This window comes from Ooceraea biroi, chromosome 2 (assembly GCF_003672135.1).
Source record: "Ooceraea biroi isolate clonal line C1 chromosome 2, Obir_v5.4, whole genome shotgun sequence".
Taxonomy (NCBI): Eukaryota; Metazoa; Arthropoda; class Insecta; order Hymenoptera; family Formicidae; genus Ooceraea; species Ooceraea biroi.
The window spans coordinates 10007120-10030281 of record NC_039507.1 but is presented as its reverse complement, the minus strand read 5'-3'; the positions used below and the strand labels follow the sequence as shown (position 1 = coordinate 10030281).

General features: G+C 40.0%; 2 protein-coding genes across 11 annotated transcripts in view; one reads left to right on the top strand and one right to left on the bottom strand.

Moving 5' to 3' along the window:
- LOC105279139 (dystrophin, isoforms A/C/F/G/H) overlaps positions 1 to 23162 on the top strand; it is a 442569-nt gene that overhangs the window by 288119 nt on the left and 131288 nt on the right. The window lies entirely within an intron of this gene.
- On the bottom strand, positions 15521 to 16770 carry LOC105279137 (kunitz-type serine protease inhibitor 6). The gene is made up of 2 exons (XM_011338704.3): positions 16515 to 16770; positions 15521 to 15942 (listed from the first exon to the last, which is right to left on the bottom strand). Exons 1-2 carry the CDS (start codon positions 16603 to 16605, stop codon positions 15719 to 15721), a joined length of 315 nt encoding a protein of 104 aa, XP_011337006.1. The 5' UTR covers positions 16606 to 16770; the 3' UTR covers positions 15521 to 15718.

Genomic DNA, 23162 nt, shown 5'->3' with positions numbered 1-23162 from the left:
GAGGGAGAGGTGAACAAGGTGTTAACGTCGTTCACCATCGGCTTTTCGGTTGAAATTAATATTTCCAGCTGAAACTTGACTTTTCTACCGTGTAATAAGTCGATGACTCGAGAGTACCGAGTCATCTGTTATACAGGCGACAGTTACTTCAACAGTCACTTTGGTCGAGAAACTTTCTGGTCCTTCGCTGCTCTCGGTGTCTGTCAGCGTCGTTCGTGATCTACATACGGTGATTAGCAAGTTCTACAGCTGTGTGCAGGAATATCACACGTGCGCCATTATGTGTGTCTTGTGTGTTCTTTGTACTTTTTCGTAAGCGTTTCGTGTATCTTGTTTTGTTATACAAATATTCTTGGAAATGTTAAAGAAATCAAAGTTTCATGAAATGGAATATTGTTGCAATTAAAATAAGAAAAAACTAAGCTTTTGTTTAATCATTTGATTAGCAATGACAAGCAATGATAAATAGCGTTTTTAAAAACTCCGTAAGCGCAAAAATATCTCGGTTAAATGTATTCGTATAAAGTACGTGCTTGGAGTATTAGTATTTTCTGACAACTGAAGCATTGCCATTGTAGAATTCAATCAAAAGGTATTCATCATGAGAGAAAACAAGAAAGAGAATGAGAGTACTAACGCATATGTGTCAAACGCGATTTTGCTTCGTACAAATGCCAGTTATAATGCGGTACGAGATAAGTCCTCGAGCGAAGGTAAGCAAGAAGTCAGTAAACATGTTACGTTATATTTCTCAGTTAATCGTGAAAAGACTCCATAACGCGAGAATAATCCGAATTTGCCGTTTTCCTTATCCAGGTTTTTACTGCGAAGAGAAAACGTCAGCAAGTCTCTGATATAATTCTCTCTTCCGACGAAAATTTCCATGACGATTATAAGTATAAAATAAATTCCTGAATAAACACAATATGTATATCACAAATTTCAATTTTTTAACAAATAATTTCTTTCCTCATAAAATCATGACATGACATGATCAAAAATATTTCTCGCGATGACTCTTTGAAACTGAATCAGAGAAAGTTAATTAATATTATAGAGAATTCTTATTTCTGACAATTTTTTGAATAACCGCAAATCCGAGAAATGCATCATTCCCGGCATTTTCATTTCATAATCAACAAACGCAGCGACGCGACAGACGCGTGGCACACATCTTGAATTTTTGCCGCATTTGCAACCCCGATATTCCCAAGTTTACATCTCGCAAGCGCAACCCCCTTTCGCGCACAACGTGCATCCACAATGTCTCCCCTCGTACACGCCATTCGCCCCTCTCTCGCGAGTAAATTGTCCATTAGCTAGTGCCAGCCGTTTCCAAGTTCCCGCAACGAGGCGTCTGGGACAGAGTGACGTAATGAGGTAATACTTAAATTGCGTCCACGTGCCGTCTGACAGTATCGACAGACAGGACCTTTGGCATAGAAAGCCATCGGTCGGACGAGCAGAACTAGGCCGCAAACAATGGCGTCTCTCGTTAACGACGTCGGTCGCGGTATCATCTGGCGCAGTCCACTCAGAAGTCCATGGCAGCCTCGTGCGAGTGTTTCATCAGTACAACCAGTTCGGTACAACCAGTCGTCGCGGTTATCGAGTATCGTCCCACGGGACAAGCGCCGCGGGAGAGCCTGCGAACATTGGATGACTGCGTGGATGATCCCGTGAATGATTTCGGAGAAACGTTTTATTCGCGCGCTGTCATCGAGTCGTAAACTGTCGGACTCCGCTCCGAAATCAAGCTCCAGAGAGTGAGGAAGTGCGCGTGACAGTGCCACGATCAGATTCGCTCATCGTAAAAGACCACTTCCGTAGCGAGCGAGGGAGTGCGAGCTGCGGTTACATAGGGGATTGGTTGAATGTGAAACTTAATTGCACGTGAAACTCACGTCAGCTTTCAGTAGATTGCTGGAGCAGAATGTGGACTGGAAGCGTAATCGTAATTGTTCAGCACATATTTCTGATAATTGTATTTGTTGGAAATTATAGTGGAATTTTTACGCTACTTCCAGTCACGATCGATTTTTAACAGCTGGTTGTATGTATAATTATTAGAGAGAATATTGGAGTTTGGGTGTTAATGAGATCGAATGCTGCGACATATATCCGCGTGTAATGATGGCAATGTGTCGCGCTGACGTGTCTCTTTCATGACGTGTCGCCGCGTGAATCAAAGTCCATCGTCATCACTTTGCGAGAGATGATGCATTGGCGAAAATAGCAGATCCGGCTACGATACGATGCGCGTGTTTGTGCATTAAGTTATTTAAGCTCTGCGAGAGTTTAATGCCGTAAAATTAATTATCCCGCGGAAAATACGGGAAAGTCGAATTAAAAACTAAATAATTAAACATCTTCAGCCATTTGGTGGCTATAAAGATACAGTACAGCGTCAAATATAATATTCATCCTTTAATGAGGATGAGTTGAGAGCAAATAGTTAAGTTGAAAGATTGTTGTAAAGAATCTATACAAAGAATAGTAATTTAACATATTTAATTAAATGCAGTTATAAAAATGTGCAAAGAAGTCTATATTGACTATATTATCGGGTTAATCACATTACGCATGTTTAATGAATTGCGATATAAAACATATTGAAACCTGGAAAGCAAATTGAAATCATGGAAAACAAAGTTTAGCAAATCACCGAATAACATCGAATCGGGCACAAAATATTAATAAAACAGTTCTTTCCAATTTAATACTTATCTTAATTACTAAAAAAGACTTGAAATACTTGATCGCCTATCCTGTTAAACGTAAGACGTATTGAAAATAAAAAAATATATCAAAACAAGCAAATAATTTCAGATTTCACAATCGTAGCAGACTGCTACTCAGGTGTAATGAACTCATTGACAGGAATAATGCATTACTAGCTGTTATCGAACACCCATGCCAACATGTTTTCCAGAAATGGAGACATTTCGGTCGTAGGAGTAATTTAATCGCGGATCTACAGACGGAGAAATAATAGTACGTAATAGAGCTCTAGGTGAACGTTACATTTTCCCTGGCACATAGCTATGTAATGCGGCAAACTATTAAGCTATTCCAGGCGAACGCGCTGCGCGCACTAATTAATGGCATCGCATGCACGGCTACCGATTATATCGCCGTGTGTAATCTTACCCGGCCGACGCGACGGTTCTAGACGGTCCGTGGCTTTGAGCTGGATTAGAGGCAACATCGATAATCGATTAAGTTTAACATGCTTCCCACGAGCCGGCGGCTCGTGTAATAACGTATAATTCTTCGAAGACTATCGTCACGTGCCTAAGTACACCACCGACGGGGAAGCTTGAAGAAACCAGTTACCGTCGCCGAGACTGTCGAGTAAACGCCCTGATCAAGATCATCACGATCGCACTGATCTTTCGACGTTCTTAAGATTGCTCCTTCGGTAATGAAATACGTATCTAGCGGTTCGCGCTTTGCACTTGTAGAACGAGAAGCTAAAGAAGTTTTTGTCAGTGGATAAAATTCGATCCAACTGTTTTTACGGTGAACTCTTAATTCTGAAGTTAAATGGTTTGATAATTAATTTTTCGATTGATTTTTTATCGATTGGAACGAGGTTTTGCTGAGGTAATGTTTTAAGCAAATGTCGCTTTGTACATACATGAGGTCTTTCGTAGTATTACGTGCTCCATTATGAATTGAGTCGTGAATCGAACCATCTCGTTTCTCGTGTTACGAAACTATAAGCTAACTAAGCGTCTAAGTGCACTTACAAGACTAAGCATTTGGCACATTTCTTCTTTTTTTTTCTCCTTTTTTTTTCCTTTTGCCGTCACGAATTCGTTGTTGCGAGTCACTCGTAACGGGCGAGACGAATCTCTCCTTGGCTTAGCAGAGCGATATTCGTTTCCCCAATTTTCCCTTGCGCTATTATCACCCACTGACCAAGATCGAGCTATTTTCTTGAAAGCCGTCTCCTTCCTCTTTCCTCCAACTTTATTTCAAGTAGCACGTCTTAACGGTACGAGCACTACCTAAAATTCCGTAATACGATTTTCTACAAGAGAAAGAAAGGAATGATTTTCGACAAGTCAGGAAGTCGTTTTATTATTTCATGACCTAGCACTTCCGTTCCTAAAGTATCCATCTAATCCGATTTAGCCAATTTTGCCGATGAATCTAATGTTCGCGCACACACATAGAGATATTAAGTTTTCAATATGAAACTATGAAATGTATTCGTAAATCATCTAATTTAAATTCTGGCTTGATTGACACTAGATGCAATTAATCACACCAGTCGCGTTGTCACGTGACCCACAAATTCCATCAAATAGTCGATGATAATCGACTTTCCGAACGTGTTGGCTCATTTCCGCAGGAATGGAACAGCTCGTAACATTTTTCTCGTCCCGATCTTTCTTCCTTTTGGCGCATTGTCTCCAAGGGGTGCCAACCGATCTCACGCAGAGTAGACAAATATTCGCTCTTCCGGTTTCCCTCGGTCGACAAGGTCGATTCGCGGCTAAAGGGAGCCGGTTTCAATTCAATTAGCCAAATGTCGTGCTTTTATTTTCCTTGATTTTTGCTCCGGAGTATCCCGAGGGTATGCTCCACCCGGGGCTAAGCTTGTTCCTTAGTTCGACGATTGCTTCGCTCGGGAATCGACTCGCCGAGACTGCCGTTTCTACGCGTCCGATGCAACCGTGTTCCTTCCTTTTTATCTCACGATCTGAGACATCTTCATGTAAATTTATAGCTTGTGCAAAATTAGCCAGTTAAATTTATCAAAGCGGTCGTACATATTCACTAAGCCTATGCGAATTCCTTTACTGATACCGAAGAAATAATTTGTGTCATTGATTAAAAAATAAACCATTGATTTTTTTTGTTTTGAGTTTCTCGAAAAATGCTTCGAGTATGAGCTTATATGAGGAATAAAGCGATTAATATGCAACTGAATAACGTTTCCAAAATTTGTTTTGATTTTTTAATATCTTGGTTAATTCCTCGAATGCTTATATTACATATTACAGTGATATTTGGAACGGATTAAATATGTTATGCGCTTTAAGCTACTTATTGACATATCCCAGTACTTACATATTTTACAATATTTTAATAAACTGCTTTACGCCCTGTTAGATAAAAGCTACGCAATAATTTTGAACGAAATGATACATTAGTTTTGCACATGTGTATGTCTGTCGTAAAGTGTATCCGTCACGAAAATAGCACGAAAAGAGGATTTTCGAGGTTTTGATGCAACGCGACGTCTATTAGCGTTAAATGTTCTTTCCTCTTTCGTGTGACTCCTCTTCCTCTTGTGTCTGCCTGCTTTTTCGCGATGCATTATGTATGTGTCTCTCGTTTTAATCTATAAACGCCATTCGCCTTCAGAGATGAAAGCGGGAAAAAATAATCCGGTGTACGTTTTGAAAGAGAAATATGAAGTCTGAAGCGGATTGTTCTACACCACCACGAAATCGTTTTCATTTTCTTAAATAAAAGCACACGTATCTCCGCGGCAACCGCAATCTCAGTGAGTACTCTTCAGATTTTCAGATTACGTTACGTCGCGTACTTTTTTCTCATTTTGCACTTTACAAAAAGTTATCTTTGTAGAACTAAAATTACATACCTTTTCTACGAGAAAAATTACTATCTTCAAGTTAAAGAATTGAATAATACATAATTTATTTATGCGAAATTAACACGTATAGGGACTCATGTGAAATATCTTTCCATAATAATTATGTTGTTATAATATATATCAGCTAAATATATTAATCGTCATTTTTATTTCTCTATTCTTCTTCGTGCCACAGATTTTATGTATTTGCGCAACGCAATGGCAATCAATAAAATGGCGTGGCAATAAAACGGTGCGGAAACAGATCTTTCCCATAATGCTAGGTGACAATTCATAGATTTATCGTGCGAAACTATGGAAATATAAATTTTGCTGCCGCACTATAGGCACATCGATACACATTCTCGTCGCAATAATATTACTTTTCCTACACATATTTCTTTTTTTTTATGGAACCCGTGATGCATCGGTGATCGGATTCAGCAGGATTAACGTCGAATCGATAAACAATTGTGCCATATAATTGAAAAACTCATAAATATTAAAAATTTGTATTTATTACACATCACATCTACGTTTATTTATCCATTATTCACAATGTATATTTTTATGAATGCAATAAAATTCGTCAGACCGAAATTCTCTGAATTATAACAAATATTTAATGTTACTATATTAGAGAATAATGAATGACGAAAGCATGAAAATGAGCGAGTAATATACGCGCGCTTATACACGATATGCATATTTTATATCTATCAGCATAACACCATGTAAACGTGTCGGCATGTTAATCAAAAGATTAAAGCATAAATCTCGAGACACAAAGACTGTATCCTCTCTCTCTCTCCTCTCTCTCTCTCTCTTTTTCTATAATATATCTATAAAATCGTGCACCATCTTCAAAATTCCATTTGGCGAACACCACACGATCGATAGAGCGGCAAACCGAAATGACGAAACCATTCGAACGAAGCAAAACTATAGAAACTGAGTCAGTGTAATACCGTCGCGCATAATACCGGGTGACACTTATGGTATCATTGTCCGAACACGAAGAAACTTGCGGATCCGCTCGTCGTCGACGACGTTGCTGATCGCATAGCTGGAATATTAAATAGATCCGCGGCTCCCGGTAGACACACGCTCGACTATGTAAGATAAACGAGCCAATATGGCCCGTGACACTCACTAACTGCCGGATTTAGTGCGCTCGATAACCGATAACTTTCTTATTAAATCGACCCGCGTCGGGTTATCGGCGCGTGGCCGTTCCGGGCCGCTCGATGGTCCCCTTATGCTGCACTGTTGGCTCCACCGAATTACGTTGGCTGCAGTATAACGCGGGTTAACTGTAACGCGATAAGAGACCACGCAACACACGATTGGCATGGGAATAACGCGATGATAAATACGAATGAAAGATTCGAGGAACAAGCGCGCCGCTCCTCTGCAAAACAAGAGCGCAGACTCGAGGTTTCTTAAGTGTGACCGACACGACGCAAAGTAAAATTCGAAATTAATTGGAGTGGAAGTTAATTATGTTAAATAATTCCGAAACAAGGTTTCCGAATTTTTATTTTATTCGAAAATTTAATTTTATTATTGATTTTATATATATATATATATATATATATAATTATACATAGTTATATTTATATTATGAACTAAAAGTTGGTTACGTTAAATAATTCCAAATTTTTGTCTCTTCATTTTATTTGAAAATTTAATTTAATTTGAATTAAACTTTATTCAGAGAATTGAATTTCAAGTCGAATTTTAATGCTATCGCGTATCGTCACATTATCGTTAATGACAATGAGATTGGTGAGAGTGCACGTAAACATATTACGTGCAGCGTGAGCTTACAACGCCTGTGACACCATGACGATGAAGAAATGTGCTGGAAACTCACTGCAGCTGAGAGTCAGTGTGTCTCCGCGTTGAAATTTTGATAATACAGATTGCTCGACGGTAAATTGCACCGTTGTAAATCGCATGGTACGTAGCATTAGGACGTGCGAATATCCGCGAAATGAGAAATAAGTACGGTTTCTCTCGTTCTTCCGCTAGCTGTGCTAAAAAATTGTAACACATTGCCGTCACACACGGCGGGACAGTTGGAACCAAAAATCGATAACGCGATGTAACGAATATCGATGGACCGGTTAGTCCAGTAATAATGTCACATCGAATCTGCAATAAATGAGCTTGGCAACAAGATTATTCACCGCTATGCACAAGTGCCCATTTATGCCATCAGAAAATTATTTAAAACCGGCGGAATTATTAATTCTGTCATCGGTCGATCGGGTCTCTTATTTTCGGAGACAAATCACTTTTTGCGGCGCACCAACGCGTATGCACCTTAGACATAAAGGAGACAACGTCTTATTATTTAAACATCATCCTTTTCTTTATTTTCGTCCCAACTTCTCATCCGTGCCATGCGTTGCTGTCGCGAGAGGCTCGCGAGCCGTAAAAGCGAAAAGTTTCGGACGGTTGTAGAAATGAAGCTTCGGCTGAAAAGGCCGAGGCTGCCGCGGCCCCTCGTAAATGTTTCACGACGAACTTTCTTTCCTCCGGCATTTAGTCACGGGCCTCTAACTTCGGCCGAGAGGAAGGAAGTTATTAATCTGCGAGGGAGTCAATCCTTCTCTCGCCTCTCGTAACTCACAGTCGGTCCATTGTATTCGCTCAACTGCAATTATGCGTCCGCGCTGAATTCGCCCGTGACTTTCGTTTGCACTCACGTTTCTTCTGTATTTTCACAGAAATATTATTTCAGCAAAAATATTCGGGCATCCGATCGCATAATGCGATTCCACGCGACGCATTCGTATCATCGGCGAAAATATTTAATTAATTAATTATTAAAAAGTAATTAAAAAATACTTTTTATGCTGGAAGAAATGACAAATATTTTCGGACGCTGGGATTGTATCTTGTATGGACTACCTTTTTTCATGCGGAAGTAAAACAAGGACACTGAAGTGATGGCAAATAATGAGAATAGAAAGTGACAGAATGAAAAAAAAGAAAATAAAGCACGGAAAGCTGATGTATCCTTTAAAGTCGCGATGTTCCAGCGATATTATCTTCGAAGTATCAAAATGTCGCGCACGTTGACGTTAATGGTAGTTGAAGTACTTTATTACTTTATTATGGTATGCTATGTAATGGCACTTTGCTTGTGAGTTAATGCTACTGTTATCTATGTTAATTTTTTTAATGGATATAGCAAAGGACAATAATTATCTGTTCGAATGAGAGCATTGCTACATTATTCATTTTTGTGGAAATGTTATATTTGCGTTTTACGATCTTGCCCCTTGACGATCTTCGATCACGTGAATGCGAAAAACTCGCGATATCTTGCAAGAACACTTCGATAAAGAATGATAAATGGTTTAGAGAGAGCGATCAGTTTCTTCGCTTTTGTGATTGGCGTTTTTGGGTCAATCCAGATGCTTTATCGAATGTTTTACACGATCCCGCTTCGAATCAAGTCAAAGTTTTCTTCTCTTTTCTGATCTTTTTATTTTCAGCAGCATTGATGCATTTTAGTTCGATCTCCGAAGAAGAAAACCGACGCACATACAATGATAACCTTATTGATATTCATGCAGTATCCTTATTCGGCAAAAACATTAGTTCTTGTATGAAACTGTATTATGTTGTATTATGAGAAGAGTTTTGAACGAATCTACCTTTCTCATCTATTGCTGTTTTAAATCGATACGCTACGCCAAGGAATATGTAATTTTAATAAGAGCTCGAGCTGAAAAGAAAAAGAGTGAAGACTGGTCAAATCTCAAACGTACAGAAAAGTACAAAGTATATCTCGAGGATATTCTATATTCTGTAATATCGACTGTCAGGATGGGTCCTCAGAGGGTAGAATGACACTTGTGGATAACGAGTAAATTAACTAATGTATTTACGATACAAAAATAAACAAAATAAAGAACACGGACTAACAATAGCTTGCGATCTCGACTTCGATTCCGACTTGAATCTCTCCGGACGATATTTGCCTCTCACGCTGCTCGACAAATAACTCGCTTTGTATTTCGTGCTTGGCCTATTTATCTCCTTCGGCCTATTGACGGTGAGGCCCGAATATCAGTAGCCGGGGGGTATTTTGATCAATTATTCCATCGATCCTTACAATTCAATATAATGTATTTAAGTATATTGCTTCCCGAAATGTAACATTGACGAAAAAATAATATACATAGTTAATTAAAATATATTTAAAAGCATGATTCGCGTACAAACGCGAACGTTGAATTAAGTGCGAGCGAAAAAGATCGAACAGTCACCTTAGTTTAATCAGTTTAATGCATTGAAACTTTCGTACGAAATTATGCAACGTAATTTTTAATCAACGAGCGGAATTTGAAACGAATAACCGGTTGAAGCAAAAGCAAAACGTTCAATGCGATACAGAGAAAAAGAGCCGGGTTTGCGGCAATTATTCGTGTGAGACGCGACGACGGAAATTGTTGTCACTATTGGCGGGACGAGAATTTTTATTGCGATCCACATTTTGTAAGTTGAGCGATTTAGACGCGATGAGAGAAAATGGAAAAGTACTCTCGCGCCGAGAAAAGTTGCTGCTCGCGGGATCGTGGACGTATATATGCGCGACCATATCCACAGGTGTTGCGAAACTCGATAGATGGATGAAGCCCGCAGTTTCCCCTGGGAATTTCCTTTTGTCGAGTTCTCGATTAAGACCGTTGCCGAGAATTTCAGCATGATATCTAATCTCTTTTCCCCGCGAATTCGTCGTGAATCCTTTTCTTATTTACTGCCTTCGCCGTTCCGTTTTGAAGTATAAATCAATACCTATCGATGCGGGGAAACAATGTTCGATGTGGATTTGCCGAAATTAATTTCTGTCATGTTCAGAAAGATAAAACTTTATAGAAATGCAATACATCAATGGTATGCTGGCTCTATATCAGGCGACATATAAAGAATAGAATAAAATTCATTAACATCGTTTAACGTCTGATGATACGTACTTCAGAATCGATTAATGTCTCGAGATTGAAATGATTATCATTTTCTTTAATTCGGTTCATGTGAAGCGAATAGCGGGAGTATTTATGGTCTGAAAGAGGAGCGTCACTATTCTCAAGTACTTTGAGCACGACGACACCACGACGCTACGATAACATCAGTCGGAGTTCCAGAGACCAGAGATCGGTTCCCGATTGCTGTTTATCGGCGACATATATATGAAAAACATCCCTATAAATTACGTTGACTTCCAAGTACTCGCGGTCGAGGCACTCGCGATGCAATTACGAGCAACGACCGGCGGCCATCGGTCTGCAGTCGATTAACCGGGAATCAAACGTGCCGCGAGCGCGAGCTGGCAGTGTCCCCGGTTGCAATGTACGTACAAATAAACCCATTAATGCTTTTCTCGCCGATACGTCCAGTGGTGACGGTTATTGCACGGCTAGGAGGCGGAAACCGCGATTTATTAAACAACCCCTCGAAGCCGGCGAAATAAATTAAAAAGCTGTCCGGCACACGGATGCTCGCTCGCGCTTCTCCCCTCTTCGGTGGGGTGGTAGTGTCTCTTCTTCTCGAGGAATCGCTTGCGCCCCAGGCTGCGTTCCGAGACGAGCGCGGAGCGCGCGTATAGAAGCGGAACGATGTGCGCGAGGCAAGAGGAATTCAGTATTATCATCGCGGATGGAATCGCTGTTGCTCTCCCCTTGCCTCTCCGTCATCGTTCGATTGGACGAGGAATCGCCGGCGGTGATCGAGCAATGTTATCCGTCTCAATCAAACATTCCCCGTCGGGCTCGGGGGCCGCGCTGCAAACGGAATTCCCGGGTACGCGCCGGGTATACCCGTCGCGCGAGCTGCAGGTATCCGGCTGAGTCGCTCGCGCAGCTCGTTGCCCTGCAGGGGCGATTCTTTATCTAGGAAACCGCGGAAATCCGCGCGACAGCGGCTCAAAGCGACCACGAGCTCGCCGAGACTTTATCGAATCCCCGGGGCAACAAATATTGTTGATTTCACCCTGCTTGCTCGTCTCACGACGCCCGGCCGCATCATCAGCGCGGTTCATCCCGGGAATATGCGCGCATATCGCTCCGTTTGATTCTGCATTCATGGATTTTTCAACGCAATAATGTCCTGCGAGATGCACAAGGCGGCTACGGCGTTTGTTTCGTCATTTTTCTCGCAAGCGCGAGTTCAAGCGTGAATTCTTGCCGCTGTGGTACTTCCTTCATCGAGTAATCGTCAAACGTGAAAAAATCATTATTATACAATTATTTTATTGTCATGAAATGTACGTTACATGATAAATTTCACAATCAGTTTGTAATTCCACCGAATCATTTTTTAGAAATTAATGAGACAAAATTATATGAAGAAGAATATGGTGAGTTAGTTTTAAGTTAATCCGGATTGAATCGACGCCAATGTGTGTTGGTTCGACGAATTTTACGTAACGCAGCGTGACAGAATTTATATTACAATTCCGGACTGGATATGGAAAAGAGATAAAAAGAAAGTTACGTTTCGTTGCTTATGGGAAGGTCGTCCGTATCCCGGCGAACCCCAGATCCTGCAACACGGGGACCTTATGAAAACCATCCGTTCGGCTATAAATATCGATGATTTAAAGTATACGGTTCGCTCCTTTCCATTTTACTTTAGCGGATCCACCGCGATGATGGCGCAGAAAATATGCACATACAATCCCGCATTGAGATTTATGTTTATAGAACTTCAACTGATATCTCTCCGATCCATAAACGTCATCGATCAGACAAGTGTCAGTGGGTTCCTCTATTTTCGTTTGTCGGCGCCGCGAAACTCGGCGAAAGGTAAAAGTTCACGCGGAAAACTCCGCGAGAGATACTTTAAATAATTTAACGTAACAATAAATAAATAAATAAATACGGCGACATTTCAAATACATTTGCCTGCAAGCGCAAAATAGCATAGATAATTTTCGCACGCTTGTTACAATTTTCTCGTCGCCGCTGTTTTCAGAGCAGTCGAAATATCAAAAATGCGGCAGCAACGTGAAGGTGAAAAGTTTACGGAACGAACATTCGCGAGCGTTTATCCGACGACATCAAAAAGCGGGCTGAATGAAATTCCTTGTTGCTCGTACTGGGTTGCACACGATGTCGTCTATTGCTTGTCCACTCATGCGGACACGATGTTACCAGCTGATTTCATCCGCGTTTTGCTCGGGACGGAGTCGTCTGGACTGGCATCCGGGCCATTTACGCGGCTAGAAAAGTCAGCTTTAGCGATAGCTGTCTTGATTCTCGCTGAAATGGCAGAGAAAGCTCGGACATTACACGACGCATCGATCAGTTCAAGTCGAATTAGATCTTCTTTCTCTTTTTGTTTACATTACGTGGATCACGTAATGCAAAAATTATTATCGCGGTCATTATATCAAATATATCGCGATGTCGTATTTGTAAATTTTTCGTTTGTCGTAAATCGTTTAGCTACACGCGGTGGACAATGGGATTGTTTCAACCCAAAAACTCCGCACTGGGAAAGAATTCTGTCACACCACTGCTGTAAATTGTACCTGCATTGTTTTCGTCGCACGCGGTGCATAATTTTTCGAGCGAATTTATGACGCCGCCACAGCCAAAACGTATTAACGGTCGACCAGTAATGCGGTGAATTTCGAAGAATCTCAACGCAATCGTAATTAACGTCGAAATTATGTAGCAGATGCGTTCGATGCATATTAGCGTCCTTTACGACTTTTCTTGAAATAGATTGCTACAAATAGAGACTTCAGAAGTTTACCAGTTATATTTCGGTACAATAGACAACTGTTCTCATAGACCGATGATCCTTCTTAGAGTATAAAATTAAAAATGATGTTCTCGGAACCCTTTATCAGTTATGCGAGACTGATCGCTTCGTAGAACGGGAGAGATGCCATCAATCCGGCGGATAATCTCACATTCACACGCCCCTCGCATGAGATTAAAATCGAGATTTTTATCCGAACGCGCGGATAAGTCCGGCGTTGCGAGTGCACGCTGATCGACGGATCATTAATTACAAATCCATTATCACGTTATAATGAAATCGCAGTCCGCGATGGAGTGCAGGCTCGCTCCCTCACCACTCTCATTATGCAGAAAATCCTTTTACAGCACGAGTCATTTTTTTTTTCGTATCTGATTACGTACGTGAACGTAAGTTTCGCGGTGATCCGTCAAAGGGAAATGACGCGCGGGCATAAATCATCTTCGAGAGAGAGGAAGAGGGAGAGAGAGAGAGAGAGAGAGCTCGGGGAAACGAATATCTGTATGGACAAGTTGAAGAGGCATTGGCAAGGTATCGGTCTGACTTGGGCATTAGTGGCGGATCCGGGTCATATTTCCGCAGGATCAAGTTCACATCCCGTAAGGGACGTAAATGCAATGTAGATGTTACGTCGCGTTAGGCTATGCTGTAAGCAAACTCGTCGAACTTGCTAATCTGAGTTCGCGTCTTTTAGCCAGGCGAATCTCTCCCGGAACTTTCTGAAACGCGCAAAGTGACCGCAAACTCAGATTCCATTTCCCTGCAATAGTTATGAGATTAAACTTGGGAAGAAGGACGGCGAGTAGTCCTTCCAAGTGTTTTATTTCCAATATAGGTATCGCGATAAAGCAAAAAAAGTATATTCATATAGAAGAATATTTACACGAGATATGTTAAAATATAATTAAATATAAATACGAGATATGTTACATATAATTAAAATATTTGTCTCTTTATGTTAAATATTATTATGTTTAATCTTTCAAATATCGAGAAGTAATTGACATTAATAAATGACGTTGCATGTTATTAATAAATTTATTAATTATTACAAAATTGTTGAGGAAGTAATAGCTAATTATGTAAGCTATTTAAGAAATAATAGTAAATTATCACAAAATAATGATAATCCGCTTCTCTATACATGATTTCCTCTCAATAACTTTTGGAAAATAATCTGGTGGAATTACAAGTTTATGGTGAACATGTATATGTTATATACTGGCAAATTGTGGAGTCATCTTTCTTTACATTTTTAATGTAAATTTATGCGCATTTTATAAAATTTTGTATAATAAAAACATTATTTATGTAACAAGGCCCACAATGTATGATACGTTTGTTTTTAACTTCGATTTAGCATGTTCAAAATATCGATGATCGAATGAATCGAATGAAAATATCGAATGAAGGTTACATAGATTTTTTAAACAACTTAATCTATATTTACTTAATCTATATATATATATATATATACATACATATATATATATATATATATATATATTAATTTCTCCCTCTTCTTCCTTAAGTTGTTTAAAAAATCTATATATATATATATATATAAATCTATATATATATATATATAAGCCAAATACCACTCACTCACTGACTCATCAACGTGTAGCCCGAACTACTGCACCTATCGACTTGAAATTTTAAGGGTATATTCCTACTATCACGTAGGTGCTCACTAAGGGAGGGTTTTCCGAAATTCCACCCCTAACGGGTAAGAAGGGATAAAATGTGTTTTTATTTAATTCTACACATAAATATCGCGGGTGAAACCGTGACGGGGGATCTGTATTAGATAACTATCTAATACAGATGTGGATGTATTTTTCGTGTTTTGTGTACACGCGCGAATTATTTACAAGTTTATCCCGTATGTATATGTAGGTCCCGTATATATGTGCATAATCTGTGTGCGCAACACATACATAAAAAAAAAGAGAAGTCACCACGCTCTGTCAAGGGTAGGACTGAGGAGGAGAAGAATAATGAATATCGCTATTACGTCATTATCACACAAAAATGCAGGATGCAGTATGCATAAATCCGATTAAATTAAGCTTGACAGGATGTCGCACATAGCACAATTATATAAAACTGTAACACTGGTTTTTTCCTTCTGCAATTGTTGTTTATTCATAACTAAAAATATTATATCGAATTTCTAGATTTAGATAAATTGTGTTTACACATTTTCTAAATTGTACATACAAGACAAGAAAGGTTTATTAACAGTACGATTTACACGTTGCATATTTAAATGTAATCGCTATTTTTCAAACAATTATACGATCCTGTTTAATAGGATTATTTATTTGGCGCGTTTGTGTTTGGAGTGTCCGAAGTTGTGATGCATGTGTTTTCGCAATCTTCTATAGTGTTGAAATCGTTTTCGGAAACTATGTTCTCAATTGTGCAACCCGTGTATTGGAATGGTAGACAAAGATGGAGTTGTGAATTATATCCGTAATGAGTTGAGACCGTAGTACACACATCTGTTATTATTCCAGGTAGTATGGGGTCAGTACACGCTGAAACATACATCAAATTGATATTGTTATATATTGCACATCGTGTAAAAGATATTTTGCGATTTTTACTTAATTAAATTGTAGAATATATTATCATTGTGTTTAATGAATTTTCTGTACGAAAGAATTCTGTACGTTGTATTAAAATCTTCTAGTTGCTTGCTTAAAGTTAAAATACGACAAAGATAAGAAATATTTACACAATACTTTTTAACAAAATGCACACATATTATATTAACATACATTAAGAATTTTTTTATATTTAGAAATGACTTGTTATTAAAACGTAACAAAATAATGAGATTGTTTTTGAAATACCATAAAAATCTTCATGGTATTAAATGAGAGAAGATATTGTAAAGATGTTAATGTCAGTTCTTTTGAAATAATGTATAAAATTGTATATCGCAAAATCATATTAAAATAGTAGAATTTTTCTTTTAAAATCTACGATTTGCGTGTTTTATAATATATTTTCAACTATTTAGCAAAAATATCACGGTGCTTATTTATGACTGCTTTGAGAAATTGTAATATAACACTTAAGCAGAAAATGCATCTGAAATTCTCACCCAAATTGTCACCAGTCTGTTGCGCCATCGTCTCGTGCATTAAAATGCAGGCAATGACGAGCAGACACGATAAATATATCTTACGAGCCATTTTTTCACACTGGATAATAAACCCTCACGTTTTCCACGGAAATCTTAAATGAACGAAGGTTCGTTCGCCGCATTTGCTTGTGTTATGTGACTTTAACTTGCATTCAAGCTACACGCTGCTTATATAGGTGTATTCAATGGAATTTATGACAAAGTGGACGAATAGGATAGTCGGCTTTTTCCACTTCGTTATTATTCAAAATTAAACATGTTTGCTATACATATGACAAGTACATATGCTGAAGGCCTCATTAAAAAATATTGTACGAAATAAAGAAGATACAGCAGTTATTTTTAAATGACTATAAATAAGTAATTTTTAAATAAAATTGTGCAACATTGTTTCTCTGTAACGTATATACATATATATGTATATAAGTTATAAGCTTTATTAACGCAAAACCTTATCGTATATAAGTTATATGTTATATATATATATATGTTATATATATATATATATTATATGTTATATATATATATGTTATATATATAAGTTATATGTTATATATAACATATAACTTATATACGATAAGGTTTTGCGTTAATAAAGCTTATACATTTCCGTAACGAGTACACGTACGCCTCATTTGATAGTACAATATAATGCAAAACAAAGTTTAACATTCTGAACAATTCTGTTTGAGCGGTGAGTCATCTATTGTCTATGACAAGACGGTACATAATATAAATAATTTTATCGATTGCTTATTTTATTTATGAACTGTATTACGAAACTCCGTAATATGATAGCGATACTAACGGCATCTGCATCGCATGAGTTCCCGTTTACTCATTCATTATACGGTCGATTATAAATGAAATTTGCTAACTATAAATATATGCAAAATATTTGAGATATAAATGCACCAAAAATCATTATGTCTATTTACAATTATTATAAGATTAATATTACTTGGCGTAATATATCTAAATACGCGTTATTTTTTTATCGAATTATATTATATGAGCATATCGTTCTGCTGTATTCCTAAACAGTTCTTCAGGTATCTTTATTAATAATATAACTTTCATGATCACATTTTTTCGTGTTTTTTCTCTCGAATTCGCTTGAATTCCCTCGATTGTGTCAGAAAACCGACACGTTGCAAGAAGCATGGAAAACGAGAAGCGTAATCTGCAAAAAAGGCAAGAGAGTGGACAGTAGCATGGCAAGCTATGATTTTCCAGGGACTCTTGTACTCTCGATGAATCGAAACCGTTTCGATTAATCTCCGCGTTGATTATGCAACGCCATCCGACGATACGATGATCACTGATTAGTGCTGTGCATACAAACGCACGATGCAGATGATGGACTGTAGCTGTGCTCTCAATATGCGCCCGTTATAGAAGCACATGATTTAATTATGTGATGAGATTGTTACCGAAACGTGGCATTTATCAAAATGATGGATGATGTTTAACGATCCTATCCAAAGTTTGCGATAAAATTTCGGCATCTGCGGCAGTGGTGGGGGTGAGTTAATATCTCCTTGCCGCTCACGTGATAGGATAAATAGAGTGCATCGCGTGAATATTTGTAGTTGAGTCGAGCTACATCGATACGCGCTCTCGACGGAAACGCGTAACTAACTTGATCAAAAAGAATGCACCGATCTGCTGCATCAACTGCGAGAACTGTGTTCCAGCTGCCATTCCTTTATCCCTACTCGGTAGTTTCGGGCGTTTCGACGACGTTATCTCTGTTGGACGTATCCGCGGAAAAACCGGGCTGGTCCCGTGCCAGAAAACCGGCAAAGAAAGCGGATTTATATCTCAGCGCGGAACTGCAGATCCACTTACGACGAACTCGGCAAAAAAGGGACTGCGCGAAGGGAGACTGCGTGAAAAATGTTAAAGTGAAAGTCATAATTCGCTGATTTTAGAAATACCTAGTCGCAGTTAAAACGAGGAGCGCGCTCTGCGAGGAGACACGACTCCTTTCGTGTATACGCTGATGTTCCTGACGTTACGCGGGAACTCGTTCGCTCTGCCTCCGGTTATTTTCGTGAATTTGCCCCTTATTGATCCAGCGAGCGATCGGAACGCACGGTCTCGATGCACCGGCGATGTAACGCGACAAATATGATAATTTATAAAATTACGGCGTCATTAGCATAGCCCACGCAGGCGCGAAGCCACGCGCGGCCGTGGCCGGTTTACGTGTCAGCGTGTTCACGTATGCCCCTGCCCCTTCGTTATCTATGCTGACCACATGCCGCGTAATCTTCTTTATTATATCTGCCGGCTCGTTTCACATTTGCATTAAACGAAAATGTTTGTGTACGAGACGCGGCGAAATAACGTGCCTAGGACTCTCCCGGGGACCGACCGATCCATGTCGGACCCGGTTTTTACGCGCGGATCGGGTTTCAGACGTAATCGCCGAAATTTGTGTGCACACGCCGAGAGGAAATATCAGTTTTTAAAGATTAGGATCGAGGCTGTTGCACAGCGTTGTCGACACGAAGGCTGCGCAGGATCACACTCGAATTAATTAAGAAAAAAAGTAATCCGCAGTATCGTCCTGTGAAACAGTTTGTTTCTTCTGCTTCCCTTCGTTTCTACTTTTATTCGATTTGATTTGTGACTCGTGGATCTAGTTTCAGATATGATGCTTCAATTAATAATATTCTGAGATATTCTCACCAATATTCCAATATTTGCTGTAAATAGGTAGACGCGAGTTGAAGATCAAACGTCTTTTCGGTACCGCCCAGTTGCAGGTGTCGTTATATCACTTTACGCTGATCGCATCGCGTTTTCGCCGTAAAAATCGCGCACTGGAAATTTTTACGTGCTGATATAAGATTCTTAAGCAGAAGGATGAAGAGCTAAACCGAATAAATTTGCGCAAGAACGGTAGGAAGATAATGTCTCGCGGTCGGTGAAGCGGGTCGCGATTCACTTTACGACGACAGCGTGATGTATGCACCACGAGCCGGCCGACTATCAGTAATTGCGCCCGCGTATTTCGCATTAGGTACATACATACTCGCGAAGATCCGTCTTATCGTAAAGCGCCAGCTTTACCACCGCTCCGTTTTGTGCATTTGCACTTCCACATGTGGCGTTAATTCGCGTTACCGATGCGAGCGTACATGAAACGCGCAACGGTATTTCATGTACGAGGCACGATACTTCTGCGATTCCGCACGCAAATCCCGATTCAGTCCAGCAACATGAATCGGCGCGTTGTCAATCATCGTACAAAACATGTAACGCAAAAGAATATCAACGACAACCGCGGTAATGCGATGGCTGGAATCTCACGCGTTCAGATCACGGCTCACGAAAAGCGTCTCTCAGCCGACCACGATGTGCAATTAACAAGTATCGTATCTAATTTAGAACTCGCAAACGCACGCACTCGTAAGTCACCAGCTCTTCCCAACTGTGTTCGCCATCCTCACGTGTAACACTTGTCTCGTGCGGTACGCGATGTAATAACAATGAACGCGTTTCAGACTGCACACAGTCAGTTTGGAACGCAACTATGTGCATTAAGTAGCTCATAACGGGGTAGATTAGAAGGAAAAGCATTCATATCCTTATTCGTTAACATCGTCGTCGTCGTTGTCGTCGACAGGAGGAACGACAGGAACGTCCATAAGAGAGCGACCGAGAGCTTCTTCCTGAGAAACGCGCCGCAAGTGCTTCGCAGCGCCCCGGAATTTTCGACAGGTTCGCGAGCCGGGAAATTCCAGCGGCGGCAATTAACGTGAGCACTTTAGCGTACGGTTCCGTAAAGGTAGACAAAGGGTTGAGCACGGCAGCTACCGGCACCGCCCGCAGACATTGTTGTGCCGAAGTGCAAGTTTGGCGGCCGCGCTGCTTCCTTCGCTGAAAAACTCGCGGATCGCGGCATCGCAGCCTCTCGCATTCTATCTTCGAAGGTTCCTCTCGGTCTGCAGTGTCACACGAAATTTCAGCCGTTTCACCGGCTACCGATCGATCTCCGGGCGTTTGCGCCGAGTTCAGCGAGCTCCGCGTCAGACCTGACGTTTTCCACACATTTTTCGGGAAATTGTCAGAATTGCTTCACGCTGAATGCACGATTCTTTATTCTTGGGTGAAAATTTAGATTCTAACGCCCCCCCCCCCCAAACACCGTACTGGAATTCACGTTCCCTGAACGCGAATAGTTAAGGGTTGAAACGTTCGCGATTGATGGTGCCGCTCAGATTCATTTCCGTCGATATATCGCGAGTCAAGAGACGGCGCTCCGACCCAGCTCGCGGCTTTATCATGTAAAAATAAAATTCTGAATCTGTTTTGCATTGTCGATGCGGACGGTGCTCGTCCCTAGTCGCACTGTTGCGCGCAATGGGTTTGTTTCGCGCGCGGAATGTCGTTTTTAGAAAATCATGAAATGCAATATTCATGAGCAGCCGCTTCATTTGCGACTTAAAGAGGAACATGCGTCGCGGATATGTATTTTCACGCGCAGCCTTCCGGTTGGAAGTGCGCGAATATGGAATATTGAGTTTCTTGCAGAATTAAAGAGAGCGTCTTCATCATTCCGTGCGCTTCGCGCGTATAGGACGCAATAAAAATTTTTAGTAAGTGCAAGTAGAAAAGCTTTCCGTATGTACTTACATTTTCGCAGCGTATTGGCTATCCTCGGCGATAACCGTGATGTAAGAAGACACCGAGAGAAAATATTTTAAGAATGAAAAGTCGATCTACACAACACGATAAGCGAAACCAATTTATAACCGCGCTGGTTCTCCTCGGTATCCTTTGTACGTCGGGCATGAAGTTTAGAAAGCCACATTTATTTCTGCAAATCCTACACGAAGCTTGCCACGTTCTTTTGCGCGGGAGTTTGTCCCAGTTTCGTTCTCGTTTGTCGGCTTTATCATGTAAAAATCCAACTCGTCCATGTCCGCTTTACATTATCGATTTCCCTACACGAATAACGGCGCTAGTAAAACAAATTTCATTCCGCCCAGCTATCGGAATACATACTTTTTTTATTGTCACTCAATATCCGCCTAATGCTATTCTCTTAGGCAAAATTCGCGTATCTTTTCACGAGAATTTATCGCATTCTATAATATAATAATAATATCCAATAATGTTTAATCGTTTACACAGATTGCCCACAGATTGATTACTTCTTTTCGAAATATTAGAAAATGTTTTTAAATATATTTGGAGAATTTATTTCAAAAATATTATTTATCTCTCCTCTCTCCCTCTCTCTCTCTCGCTCCAACAGTTTCTTGGATTTTGTCGCTAGACTGAAATCATTTCGACGGAAGCGCTGAATAATTCCTTGAATATCCTTGCAGAAAGATATCATACTGCTGAGAGGTGCATGAAAGCTTTTAATTTTCTCGCTGTGCCTGTACCAGTCCGCCACATCGTCGTTTCGCAGTTCCCTATCGTTTTTCAGTGCCGTGGCGTAAATCGATGACGGCAAGGAGCAGAGGAAAGGAAACGAAACGTGGATGGCCGTATATTTCTCCTCGTAGTAGACTCCCGTGAAACGATTCGCGTCATTAGCTACGGCGTTTCCGCCGATGACTTTACGATTACACGTACCGACTGGCTTCATCGATTTTATCAGACCTCATTCGCGTTCCACGCCATCACGACATCGTATATCGCAAGCGCTTCACGCTGCCTTCGGTTATTCGTTTCAGGTCTTACTTTCATAACTTTCATAAATGTGGAAATGCTCTGTTATACGAAGACGTCACGTGCTTTTTTACACTTTAACGAGTTGTAGCTCCTTTTTTTACCTATTTTAATAATAAAAATTATGCTTTAATAAAATTAAAGCGCAATAAAATTAAAGGCAACAGTCCTGCTGTTATTATTAACGAGATTCTCCAGGTGATAACAAGTTTAGTGAAGCCGTTGTAGATACATGCACACGTTTTAAAATAAAAATTTAATTTTATTATCTATTTTATTATCTTTTCATTATGAATAAGAAAGCTAATAAAATCAATTTTCTTGATATAATTATCAAATGTATAATATTAGCGTATATCCCATTATATCTGCACGATAGATTGTTATATCTGAAAGACGTGGGCAAACAATGCGGCTAAAAGCGGTCGCGCAATTGAACACATTTTGTAATGTCTGCGCGGCGAATCGCAGATTACTGCCGCAGCCACCAGCAGCACACCTCATAGGACCACCGTTATTTCGGCTGATCGATGCATTGCACCTGGGTTCCACTGATTTATATCGTGGCGCAATGTAGCGCAGCACGTTTTAATCTACCTTTGTCGAGGACGCCGCGACATTTGTAATTCAAGAAAATTAGCCGATCTATTCGTTGGCTCTCTCGTTTAATTCTTTTGATTGCTCCAATTTTAATAAAAAAACCGAGTCTCTTAAAAAAGATGAAAAATTTAACAAGGTTCGCAATTAAATGTTAATCCGCAAGAAGAATCGAGTAGCACGTCAAACTTTCGTCAGGCAATCGCGAATGGGAAATTGAAATTGTTCTAATGAAGTTTCTTTCTAAAATAAGAAAGATGACATCTTCTTTCACGGGTTTCTCGGTCTTTGATCTTTTTAAAGAACGCGTACCAA